This window comes from Pollicipes pollicipes, unplaced genomic scaffold (assembly GCF_011947565.3).
Source record: "Pollicipes pollicipes isolate AB1234 unplaced genomic scaffold, Ppol_2.1 Scaffold_4881;HRSCAF=5763_pilon_pilon_pilon, whole genome shotgun sequence".
Classification (NCBI taxonomy): domain Eukaryota; kingdom Metazoa; phylum Arthropoda; class Thecostraca; order Pollicipedomorpha; family Pollicipedidae; genus Pollicipes; species Pollicipes pollicipes.
Window position 1 is genome coordinate 50,541,254 of NW_023596576.1, and position 11,286 is coordinate 50,552,539.

The window sequence follows — 11,286 nt, forward strand, 5'->3', positions numbered from 1 at the left end:
ACTGCTTTGATAACGCATTGACTGCGTGAGTTGAGCTCGAAACTAATTGAGATAAATATCATTACAGTACTGCGTTTTCACCAGAACGTGTTTAGAAACGCGCTACAAAGGTGCTACTTGCCGCTTAACGATATTGTTTTAAATATGTTCCATAGCACATCTGTTTTGAAAGAGGCGGGCCCCAAACAGAAGTTCAGGGCGCCGTTGGCTGCGTAACGCCTCGAATATCTCGTCGGATGGCTCGGTCGGACTCGCCGAAGTCGAACCTGGCGCCGGACTGTGACGGCCACCGTCCGCCCCTGCCGGCCCCAGTGACAGATCGCTGGGAGAGCCGCGGGCCTCGCCCTCGCCCGGCCGCCACGGGAACGAGGACGTCCGATCTGGCCGCACAGGCTGCATCCGGGGCTGCCGGGCTGCCTGGTTCGGGTTACCGCCCAGTTAGCGCTGACTGCATGCTGTTGCGGTGCATTGTCGCGAAACATGTGCAGCCTTTTGATGGCGACGGGGTGTTTGTTACCGCATTTCATTTGACCGCACAATGCAATTCTTGCACGTTCAACACCGGTGATTGCGGATGAATTTTCGAATCGTGCCTCGTCCTTATGCAGTCAGTGCTGGTAAGCTTAAGTGGTAACTAAGTGGGGCAAACATTACGGGTTCGGTGATGTGCGATGAGCCATTTCTAAGATAAAAATGAACGAAGACCGTAAAGAGAAGTATGTCGGGGAACAGAAACACTCGTGCCGGGCTCGTCCCCACGCTGGGGAGACTCGGTAGCAGCAGGACGAGCAGGACGTGCCGGGCTCATCCCCACGCTAGGGAGACTCGGTGGCAGCAGGACGAGCAGGACGTGGCCGTGCTCGGTGCGCCTTAGTCGCAGCTCCCCTGTCACCATGTAAGACCGGCCCCCAGGACCCAGCTTCTGCATCTCTTCGCCGGCCAAGAAATCGACCCGATATTCCCGACAGCCCACAGGCCCATGCTGTTATTTTCGTGGTACATCGCATCGGCTCCTTTTAAAATCCTCGCAACAATGGATATGGCAAATGCGCTTTGAGAAACATCCACGAGTTTTTCATGAGTTTGATATTCACATTCAGCAGAAACCACCGACCCATTCCCCTGCGCTCAAATCTGCCACGCAGCAAGGCGATGACTCCTCAACCAGCTAGCTAAACGGATTGACCACGCATTTGAGGGTCGGACCTCATTTGACCACATCAGAACATAGAGAATCCGCTCCGCCTTATAACTGATGCATATCTACGCCGCCAAAGGAGTAAACGACTCTGGGGCAGGGTCATGACAAGTCAGGTATATTTTGTTGGGCAGAAGACAAGGCCTGTATGCCAATGGAAGCTCCTTGTCGGTCCGAATGTAGCTGTGCACCATGGTTGGTGGTCTGACTATTGGTTTCTGTGGTATCGATTAACATGTTTGAAAATGGCCAGTGTTTCATATAATCCCGTAGTGATTAACATGTGTACCAGATACTGCGTGCCAATACCAACCACTTTGATTTTCTTTATATTTACTCCACATGCTACCATAGGCTGCAACGGCGCCAGAAGGTCGAAATTGGCTGGTATCAATGATCTTGACGATCAATGTCGACTATCGATGTCGGGTGCTGTGATCTCTGGAGGTGACACCGTTCAACGTATAGGCTAGCGAGTGCAAGGGTCAATATAGCTGTATCTGGGGGACATTTGAGGCAACTGTAAAGAAAGTGAAAGCTCATTATGCCTTCTGTCGTGGAAAGACGTGTGGCGACGTTGTATTTGTTATTCACTCGGTGCTGTATTTCCCACGTATTATGGGAAATGCAGGACTGAGTGACGACCTGACCACTTCCATGCATATAGGTCCACATCACAGGCACTAATGGCCGTACAACCAGAAAAGCTGCGAAGTTAGATTAAGCCCTATTAGTTCTTCCCAATGACATTCAGGTCGTGTCTACGTTCGACGACAAATGATTCCACGCCTTGATCTTAATTCAATGATCATGTGCCGACGATAGTGGGCGGAACAAGTTATCTGTATTATGATGCTCATTTTTTAGCCTTTAATGCCAGAATTCCGGAACACCGAGCAGTGTCCGTGCCCGTAGGGCCTGGGCGCCCGCTGGACACTGTGGGCACAGTATGGCGATTAACACTGTGGAGTCAGACTCAAATCGCGTTGAAGCGGACGGACTGCAGCATTCCCATTCACTCTATTTTTCTCAATATCGTGCACGGGGCCTGCATCCCCTCAAAAGCGGAAAAAAACTGGAGAAAAACTCTGTGGTCCTACATGGGGTCGCGGGAGAGAGATGAGGAAGAACGTTCCAATACTTTTGGCTTGCGTCGGGGAAATAAGTTTCACGGCAGAGCAGTGCTTTGAACTGGTAAATGTGAATGGCTAAAGGGGTCGATCATTCAATGCCTTCCAGCGCTATCAGCGCGTTCAACATACACACAGCAATGGCGAGCGTATCAAGACGCCATCACGTAGCATCAGTGTGGTGAAGATACCATGAGCTGCTCGTGCCCGGTTTCCGCGGGGTCGGAGCTGTAGCCAGGCTACGAAAGGATCAGGAAAACGTAGCGCGATAACTCACACTTTCGTGAAATGCTGCTTATTGAAGATGTTCTCAATTTGGAACTAATTAGCAGATGACATGACACGTCCACCGGCATGTACAGTGCGAACTACCTACTTTGTGCCTTTGACTGCCTTAGCTACGTTTCAAAGCACATCAACAGCACGATGAACTAAACGGTAAGCTGGCCACACACGCCGGGCCAAATCACTGGGAGCCGTGCCTCTCCCAAACTGAACAGCCCAAAGACAGACCACGTGCGCTTGAGTCCATCTGACGCACACATCACGTGACTCTCTCAGGGACCTCGGAAGTCCAAGCACTCTCGCCGCACTTGGGACCGAAGACTCGGCCACATCCGGTGTTAAGCACCCGATACCATTCCGACTAGGTTCAGTGATCGCGCTGTCTGGCAATAGTCCAGCAAACCCCCGAGCAGCCGCGGCGGCGGGACGCAGCCAGTGAGTGATGTCCTGTCATCCACGGCTATGCTTTGATCTCCTCGAAACGGCAGACGAGCTTAGCTTCGAACACACAATGTACACTGAGTTCACGCGAAGACCTCCCGACACAGGTGCCGGTGAGCAGACTTCCAAAGCGCTGGTTGATGTCTGTCCACGATCCAGGGCCAATGGAGCTGGCACACGTCCGGCACACAACCCCAGCTGAGTGCAGTGTGGACTCCTACGTGGTAAGATTCACCAGCCCAGTGTGAGTGCTCCTCTCGGTGATCAATCACACCCGACCTGTACCCCTCCGCCGTAGGCTCTCAACCCAGCTGCGCCACACGCCCGCCGCTCCACCGGCCGCTCGGCTCGGCCCTAGTCCAGACGGCGATCCTCCGAGTCGGACCCACGACTCGCAACGGGGCTCCTCCGCGTCAGACCCGCGACTCGCGGCGACGTTTCTCCGCGTCAGACCCACGACCCGCGGCGGCGCTCTTCCGAGTCAGACCCAAGCCTCGTGGCGACGCTTCCCCGAGTAAGACCCACGACTCGCGGCGGCGCTCCTCCGCCTCAGACCCGCGACTCGCGGCGGCGCTCCTCCGCCTCAGACCCACGACTCGCGGCGGCGCTCCGCCATCTCGGGGAACTCGTCGGCGAACCGGGAGCCGCGCCGCCGCCGGACCACCGTGATGGGCGCCCGGCCGCCACCGCCGCCGCCGGAGCGGCACCAGTGGCAGGCTCGCGAGCACGCCACGAACAGCAGCAGCAGCCAGACGCTGGCGTTGATCCAGGAGCCGACCATCGCCGTTATCAGCTGGCCGTATGTGTCCATCGCCGTGATCATGTGGTCGCGGTCCTGCAAAGGTCGGCACAGGTGGCGCCATCAGGGGTGGCTGGACCCGATGCTGGGCAGCTGTCACGTCCGTCGACAGCGTGGCTGGGCGGCAGGGGTCTGGTGACGGCTTTTAATGTTTGCAACAGCCGCTTGCTGTGATCCTACCTGAGGCTTAAGTGAGAAGATATCAGTATGCTTTGTAAGCCTTCTCGCTCGGACTGACACCATGGGGTCAAACACCATATAAGGGACGGAGCCGCATAAGGTCATCCACTGCATCGCCAACGCAACCAGGTAACACCCCGGGAAGGCTTGGGTCCGTCCCTCCGCCTGCCCCCGTGACCTGCACTGACCTTGGTGTCGAACCCCTGGCGGCAGGTGAGTACCTCGTTGAAGCTGCTCATGCGCACCTTGCCCTCGTACTCGAAGTCCTCCACCTGGAAGCCGAAGCAGGTGTTGCGCACGCCGTCCGTGAGGATGCCAACCTGCGCCAGGCACAGGGCGCACGTGACCAGCGTGGTGACGCAGGTGGTGACGTCGCCGGCGACCGAGCGGCGCTGGCGGCTGCGCTCCGCGTACACCACCGCCGCCAGCGTGTACACGCACAGGCAGAGCGCCACGGCCAGCGGCGCCACCGGCACGAACGTGGCCACGTAGCAGGCGCTGCTGTCGTGCTGGCCCCAGCTGTCGCGGTCCCGCGCCGCCGCGTACAGAGGGCAGATGGCGAAGTTGCTCCGGCCGGCGCGGTTCTGCCAGATGAAGGTGACGCGGCCCATCGGCACGATGCTCATCAGGCTGGCGGCCAGAGAGAGCACGTACAGGAACGGCGTGCTGAAGTCCCAGCAGGTGGGCCTGAACGGCTCCGAGCGGCCGCAGCCGGACTCCTCCTCCGCCTTCTCTTCGGATGGGTACTGCATGGCTGTAAAAGCGCGTCTCTCGCGTCAGCGCGCGAGTGCGAGTCCTCCCGTCCGCGCTAAAGACCGAGGCTCGGGTTACAGGTCGTTTGTTGTGATCAAACACAGCGTTGGAAGCCTGGTTGGATCGCAGGCGTCATAGGCCGCGCACCAAGTCCGCCGGCGTCACACGCCCTCCTCGGCCGCTGCCTCTCCTTGAATCACAAGTCTACCCGTATCACGCGCTGTCCCCAGCCGCTGCGTCTCCCTGGTTCGCGGGTGGACCTCGGCCGCCTCGCAGACACCATCCACATCACATATCACGCGTTGTCGGGCTGGTCTTTGTCCAGCTGGCGGACCATCCGAACCTCAGCGGTTCTGGCCACGAACCGAGCGTCCCGAGCGTCTCTCGCACTCGTCCAGCACTCAGCACTGGTCCGACAGCAGCTGCTCGCTCACAGCCACACTGCCTCCGGAACGGCGGTCAAGCTCGACGCTTCACACCACAGCCGTCCCCTCAGCTGCAGCTCACCGCGACACCAGCTACAGCAGGTCACAGCCGCGGCCAGCTCGCGTTGCTCCCTGTGGCACCGGGCCGGACCGCCGCACTACGGGGCGCAACGATAATGAAGGCCGGCGTCCCTCCGCCCCCAGCCGGCTATCGCTGTGTCAACAAGCGCTGCTGCGGTTCCACCTGCCCCGGGAACAGCAGTCTTGGACAGTGACGGGGGCGGCCGCAAACCTCTCTCGACAGCGGCAGCGTGTTCCTGCTGCTCCCAGCTGTGGTTCCAGGCTTGACATCATCATTCTATGTGGAGAGTGCACGCCTTACAGCACAAAGAGTGAGGAGTGACGGACGCCGAGATAAGGCTATCTGTGTGCTGAGCGTAATCTCATACCTCTGCCAGCCCGATATATCGACCAACGGTACGTCACGCACCGCAACCCCGCCCCGAAATCGCACTCCTCAAAGGGGTCAGCCTAGCTGTGGCCCGGACCGTTGTTTTGCATTTGCTGTACCAAACGCGCTGCATTCGGATGGGTTGAAAAGCGACTGTTAACAAGCTGAACGGGAGGATTATCACATCGCCGTAAGCTTAAACTTATGCACGTGAACTTATGCGTCATCACGTAATTCTTCCGCCAGATTCTTGACAAGACTTTTTGCGTTTCGTGAGTGCGCTGGTTAGAAACATCTCGACGAAGTCGGCTCAACGCGATTATCATTACAAATGCCCACAGTCTGCTGTATGATTCCGCTATAAGAGCAAATTATTCAAATGCAACATTCAACCCTACAACGGCCAGGCAACGGAGCCATCAGAAGTCACACCGAACTCCAAAACCGAATGAAACATGCCATAAGTGATGTCATGTATGTCACAATTGCGCATACAATACACGAGAGGACCATAACATACCTCACACCTCGCGACGCAACATACAATGTCACTGAAATATACACTCAAATGCCCTACACTCACCAAAAGCCAAGGGCACAATGAAAACAATCCGCCAGCAAATGACCAACTCCTTCATCGTACAAACGCGGGCGCATGTCCAATGCATTGCACCGCGCCATAGACCTTCACCTGACTCTCACAGCGACTGGCAGATCGAAGTAGCCCAACAGGCACATGGTTCCCAACGAACACCAACTGGTCATCCGCCACGGACGGCAGCGCCAGCCGATACAGTGCAGTCAAGTACAGCTGGGAATGTCGGGAGGGCTGAGGACCGGCGGCGTAAGACAGCACTACGATATCAACGGACATGAGTCTGGCGTCGGCACGGCGGAAGTTACGGATGGTCGCCGCGGCGCGGCGCTGACGTCGGCTCAACGGAAGTTACGGATGGTCGCCGCGGCGCGGCGCTGGCGTCGGCTCAACGGAAGTTACGGATGGTCGCCGCGGCGCGGCGCTGGTGTCGGTTCGACCGAAGTTTCAGCTGGTCGCCGGCCCGACAGAAGTTATGGATAGTCACCGCGGTGCGGCGCTGGCGTCGGTACCGATATCAGCGGGGAGTCGGCGGGCGGCGGCGGTGGCGCCATCTCGACGTCGCACTCATCCTTTTCCATCTTCTCCCGCAGCTGTTCCAGCAGCGGCTACCGGGGAGACAGGACGGAGGTCACGGAGGCACTGGAAGAGCTCAAGCGAACTTGGTCCTACAGCCCTCAGAACGTGAACGTGGAGTGTGGGGCGTTGGAACCGAGAACCCGTCTCCCGCGTCAAGCCCTCCCCAGGTATCACAATCAAAGGAGTCATATCTGTCACGTTACTTGACTCCATTCATGATTGGAGACAATGAGACCTTCTGATCAGCATTCAGTCCTGGAGGGACAACTCTCGGTAAAAACACCTGAATGCCGCGACCCGTTTTGGGCTAGGTTAAGCCATGCACTGACATTTCTTACGCGAAAAGCACTTAAAATGATGCTCGTGTAATTCGTGTGCCATACTGCAACATTCATTGGCATCTCCTAGTCCTGCTCGACTTTGAAGAATGTAGGCAGGCGGGACCCTCACTGCTCGCCGCTAAAACAAAGCGGCGCCTGACGATGACCGGTCAACTGCCAGCACCGCTGGTCAGCGCCATTGGTTAGCACCACCTGTCAACCCCACTAGTCAGCACCATTGGTCAGCGCCACTGGTCAGCACCACCTGCCAGCCCCACCAGTCACGCCCCCGGTCAGTGCCACCAGTCACGCCACCGGTCAGTGCCACCTGCTTAGCCCCATCGGTCAGCACCACCTGCCAGTGCCACCGTGTGACACCCACACTCACCCGCAGGTTGGGCTGATGGTGAAGCGCCTGCATGAGGGTCTCGCGGCGCGCGTGCGGCAACTTGGCATGCGTGTGCCACAGAAGCTTGCCCAGCTGCTGCACTACGTTCTCGCGGGCCAGCGCCGTGAAGAAGAACTCGTCGAAGATAACGGTGCAGAAGTCCTCGGTGGCGAGCTCGTCCGACATCCCGATCAGCAGCGTCACCTGCGGCCGCCAGAGTGAGGGTCAGGAAGTCACAGACCGAGGCGGCGGACACCGCGCCGCCAATGACAGGGGTCAACGGCAACACGACTATCGGGATCCTGCACAGACACGCCACCATACAAAAACTGAACCCAGGTATCTGTCACTAACCAGTAAAAGCAGGGTGCCTCATGCGATTAAAATGCATTGCGGTTTACAGAAGAACCTTGCTTGGCATCACGTATCGCCTTGGAAAGTACATAAGACCCATGACAAGGACACTCACCACTGACGCGGCACCATCTGTCATACGGCACTCACCACTGAACTGGTATCTGGTACAACTGTTACCACCTTAACTCTCGCACACGACAGGCCTCGCACAGCCGGCCCCCGCACCCTTGGCCCACAGGCGCGCCAGCCTCTGCCTGGCCGGGACGGCACGGCAGCCCACCCACCAGTGTGTGCAGGAAGGTGTCGTCGAAGGCGCGGTCGCCCTCGCTGGCCGACAGGCAGCCGAGCACGCGCATCAGACCCACGCGGTCGCGACTGCGCGCCGTCTGCAGCGTGTAGTAGACGGCCAGCAGGCAGGCCACGCTCGACTCGGTTATGTACGCCTGGTAGGCGTCCGGCGGTGGGCCTGCGGCACAGAGCGGCTCGGTTATGTGCGCCTGGTGTAGCGCGACATCAACGGGCAGGCTACGCTAGACACGCCACCAAGCATCGCAACTTACACCAAGCATTGGGACGGAACGTACACAACGCGGCTGAGTCACGCAGTAAGCACTATACCTCAGACACGGAGCGCAATACGTCAGAACTGGACGGCTCCCGGCCTGTGGTGAGCCCCAGTGTCTGCAGCCAGGCCGGCAGCCGTCGGAGCGGGTGGCGTCCGCAACCTTTGGTGTGCCCCAGAGTCTGGAGCCAGGCCGGCGGCCGTCGGAGCGCAATACGCCAGAACTGGACGGCTCCCGGCCTGTGGTGAGCCCCAGTGTCTGGAGGCGCCGGCGGCCGTCGGAGCGGGCGGCGTCGGCCGCTGCCGGCGCAGGGCGACTCACCCGAGTGCTCGATGATGGTGATGGCCGAGGCCCGCTCGTCAGGCGGCAGCTTCTGGTTGAGCGCGCGCACCTGGTCATCGACGATGAGCGAGACGAGCGACGGCACGAACTTGGTGACCACCTGCGGGTCCAGCCGCGGCTCGCGGAACTCCTGTCACGCGCGGCGGACCGGTCAGCGGGACGCCACACCCGCCGCCGCCGCCGCCGGGGCAGGCCGGCCGAGGCGCACAGTCACCGTACGCCACAGACCGGCCGCTGGCATACCGCACGACATGGTCACGGCTGGTAACGCCACCTCCAACAGGTAACAACAAACAACTGAGCGTCACCAAATACGATTCTTACGCCCGTCAGCCCGTCACTCTTGACACATGTTCGAGAATGGACATCATTGACGACGGCATAACTTAACTAATAAAACACGGACGCAAACTGCCCAGCCTGGGCCCATCCAGCTCCTTGACACCGAAGAACACATGCTCACGGCCAAAGCACGCTGAACCCATCGGGCACGAGCCCGTGAACTCTAAGCACAACCGCGCATTACATCCTGCCGCGAGCATTATGATCACTCTTGTACGCTGGCATCATGCAAGCCTTGCGCATAAAAAGCAGATTTCATGTAGCTAATGTAGAAAAGCCGACGCATTGAGACGAAGCTGACCTGCCGGTCGATCATGTCCCAGGCGTGTAGGCCCAGCTCCAGCATGCGCAGCAGCAGCAGCAGCACAGTGTGCTCGCGCGGCAGGCTCTCGTTGTTGATGAGCTGCGCCAGGATCTTCAGCGCCGACGTCGCCAGGAAGTTGACGGCGAACGGGTCGCACAGGATCATAGACAGGTCGCTGAGGATCTGCCGAGCGGGCGTGGTCGGTCCACGCCAGGTCATCGGCCGGCCACGCCAGGTAATCGACCGACCACGCCAGGTCATCGGCCAAGCCACGCCAGGTCATCGGCCAGCCACGCGGGTCATCGACCGGTCACGCCAGGCCATCGACCGGTCACGCCAGGTCATCGACCGGTCACGCCAGGTCATCGGCCGGCCACGCCAGGTCATCGGCCGGCCACGCCAGGTCATCAGCCGGTCACGCCAGGTCACTGGCCGGTCACGCCAGGTCACTGGCCGGTCACGCCAGGTCATCGGCCGGTCACGCCAGGTCATCAGCCGGTCACGCCAGGTTATCGGCCGGTTACGCCAGGTCATTGCGCGGTCACGCCAGGCCATCGCTGGTCAGGACCTCCAAAGGCCCGGATGATGGACGACACATAATGCCTCTGGTAGAGACCCGACGGGAGCAACACCTCAGACGTCCCGCACGCCCGAAACCCCTGCAGTTCTCGTCTTACATCTCACGAATACACCATGCAGTCACCCAGATACTACGCGCAACGGACACAGATTGTCGAATTAACACCACACAGCTGAGTTTCTCAGTAAAATACAGAGCCGTTCCACAAAATCATGGGCCGACATCAGCCGCTGTCACTTACCAAGACTGGAGACATGAGAGGCATGCAACATGTGTTCGACCCAAGATAACACCCAACACAGAGTTCGATCCAAGATAATGCAATTCATGCGCGGTTCAGCGCTCATGCCTTTACAACCGAGGCAGGTCCGGACGGCCGCCGCGCATCCCCTCCCAGCGCCTCTGGCGAAGTCACACGCGTCTGGCGACGGCCGGGCTCACCTGTTCGTTGCCCTTCCTGATCGAGTCGAGGAAGCCCTGCAGCTCGCGGCCGCGCTTGTGGTCCACGGTCCGCTCCCGGATACAGGCGTCCAGGCACCAGGTGAACTTGTGGCACGGGTCCACGTCGACGATCTCCTGGTGGCGGACGGCGCGGAGCGTCAGCGGCCAGGCGCTCCCACAGCCCGGCGGAGGCATCTAACACGGCAGCGGCTGGGCCTAGCGGACGCGACGCGGCCAGGGTGGAGCGTGGAGGGCCAGGCGCTCCCACAGCCCGGCGGCGGCACCGACCGCGACAGCGGCTGGACCCGAGCGGGGCGGGACGCGACGCGGCACGGGGTGGAGCGTGGAGGGCCAGACCCTCCACAGCCCGGCAGCGGCTGGACCGAGCGGACGCGACGGACGCGGCACAGGGTGGAGCGGGGGGCCAGACCCTCCCACAGCCCGGCGGCGGCATCGACCGCGGCAGCGGCTGGGCCGAGCGGGACGCGACGCGGCACAGGGAGGAGCGTGGAGGGCCAGACCCTCCCACAGCCCGGCAGCGGCATCGACCGCGGCTGCGGCTGGACCGAACGGGACGCGACGCGGCACAGGGTGGAGCGTGGAGGGCCAGACCCTCCCACAGCCCGGCGGCGGCATTGACCGCGGCAGCGGCTGGACCGAGCGGTGCGGGACGCGACACAGGGTGGAGCGTGGGGGGCCAGACCCTCCCACAGCCCGGCGGCGGCACCGACCGCGGCAGCGGCTGGACCGAGCGGTGCGGGACGCGACACAGGGTGGAGCGTGGAGGACCAGACCCTCCCACAGCCCGGCGGC

General features: G+C 60.2%; 1 protein-coding gene across 1 annotated transcript in view; it reads right to left on the reverse strand.

Moving 5' to 3' along the window:
• Positions 1-3,408: 3,408 nt before the first annotated feature.
• The window catches only part of LOC119100560 (negative elongation factor B-like), a 17,122-nt gene continuing 9,244 nt past the window's right edge, over positions 3,409-11,286 (reverse strand). The window contains 8 exon segments of the mRNA XM_037223642.1: positions 3,409-3,445; positions 3,762-3,889; positions 4,222-4,787; positions 6,745-6,865; positions 7,545-7,748; positions 8,186-8,367; positions 8,786-8,936; positions 9,450-9,635. Coding sequence (XP_037079537.1) covers positions 3,409-3,445; positions 3,762-3,889; positions 4,222-4,787; positions 6,745-6,865; positions 7,545-7,748; positions 8,186-8,367; positions 8,786-8,936; positions 9,450-9,635 — 1,575 coding nt within the window.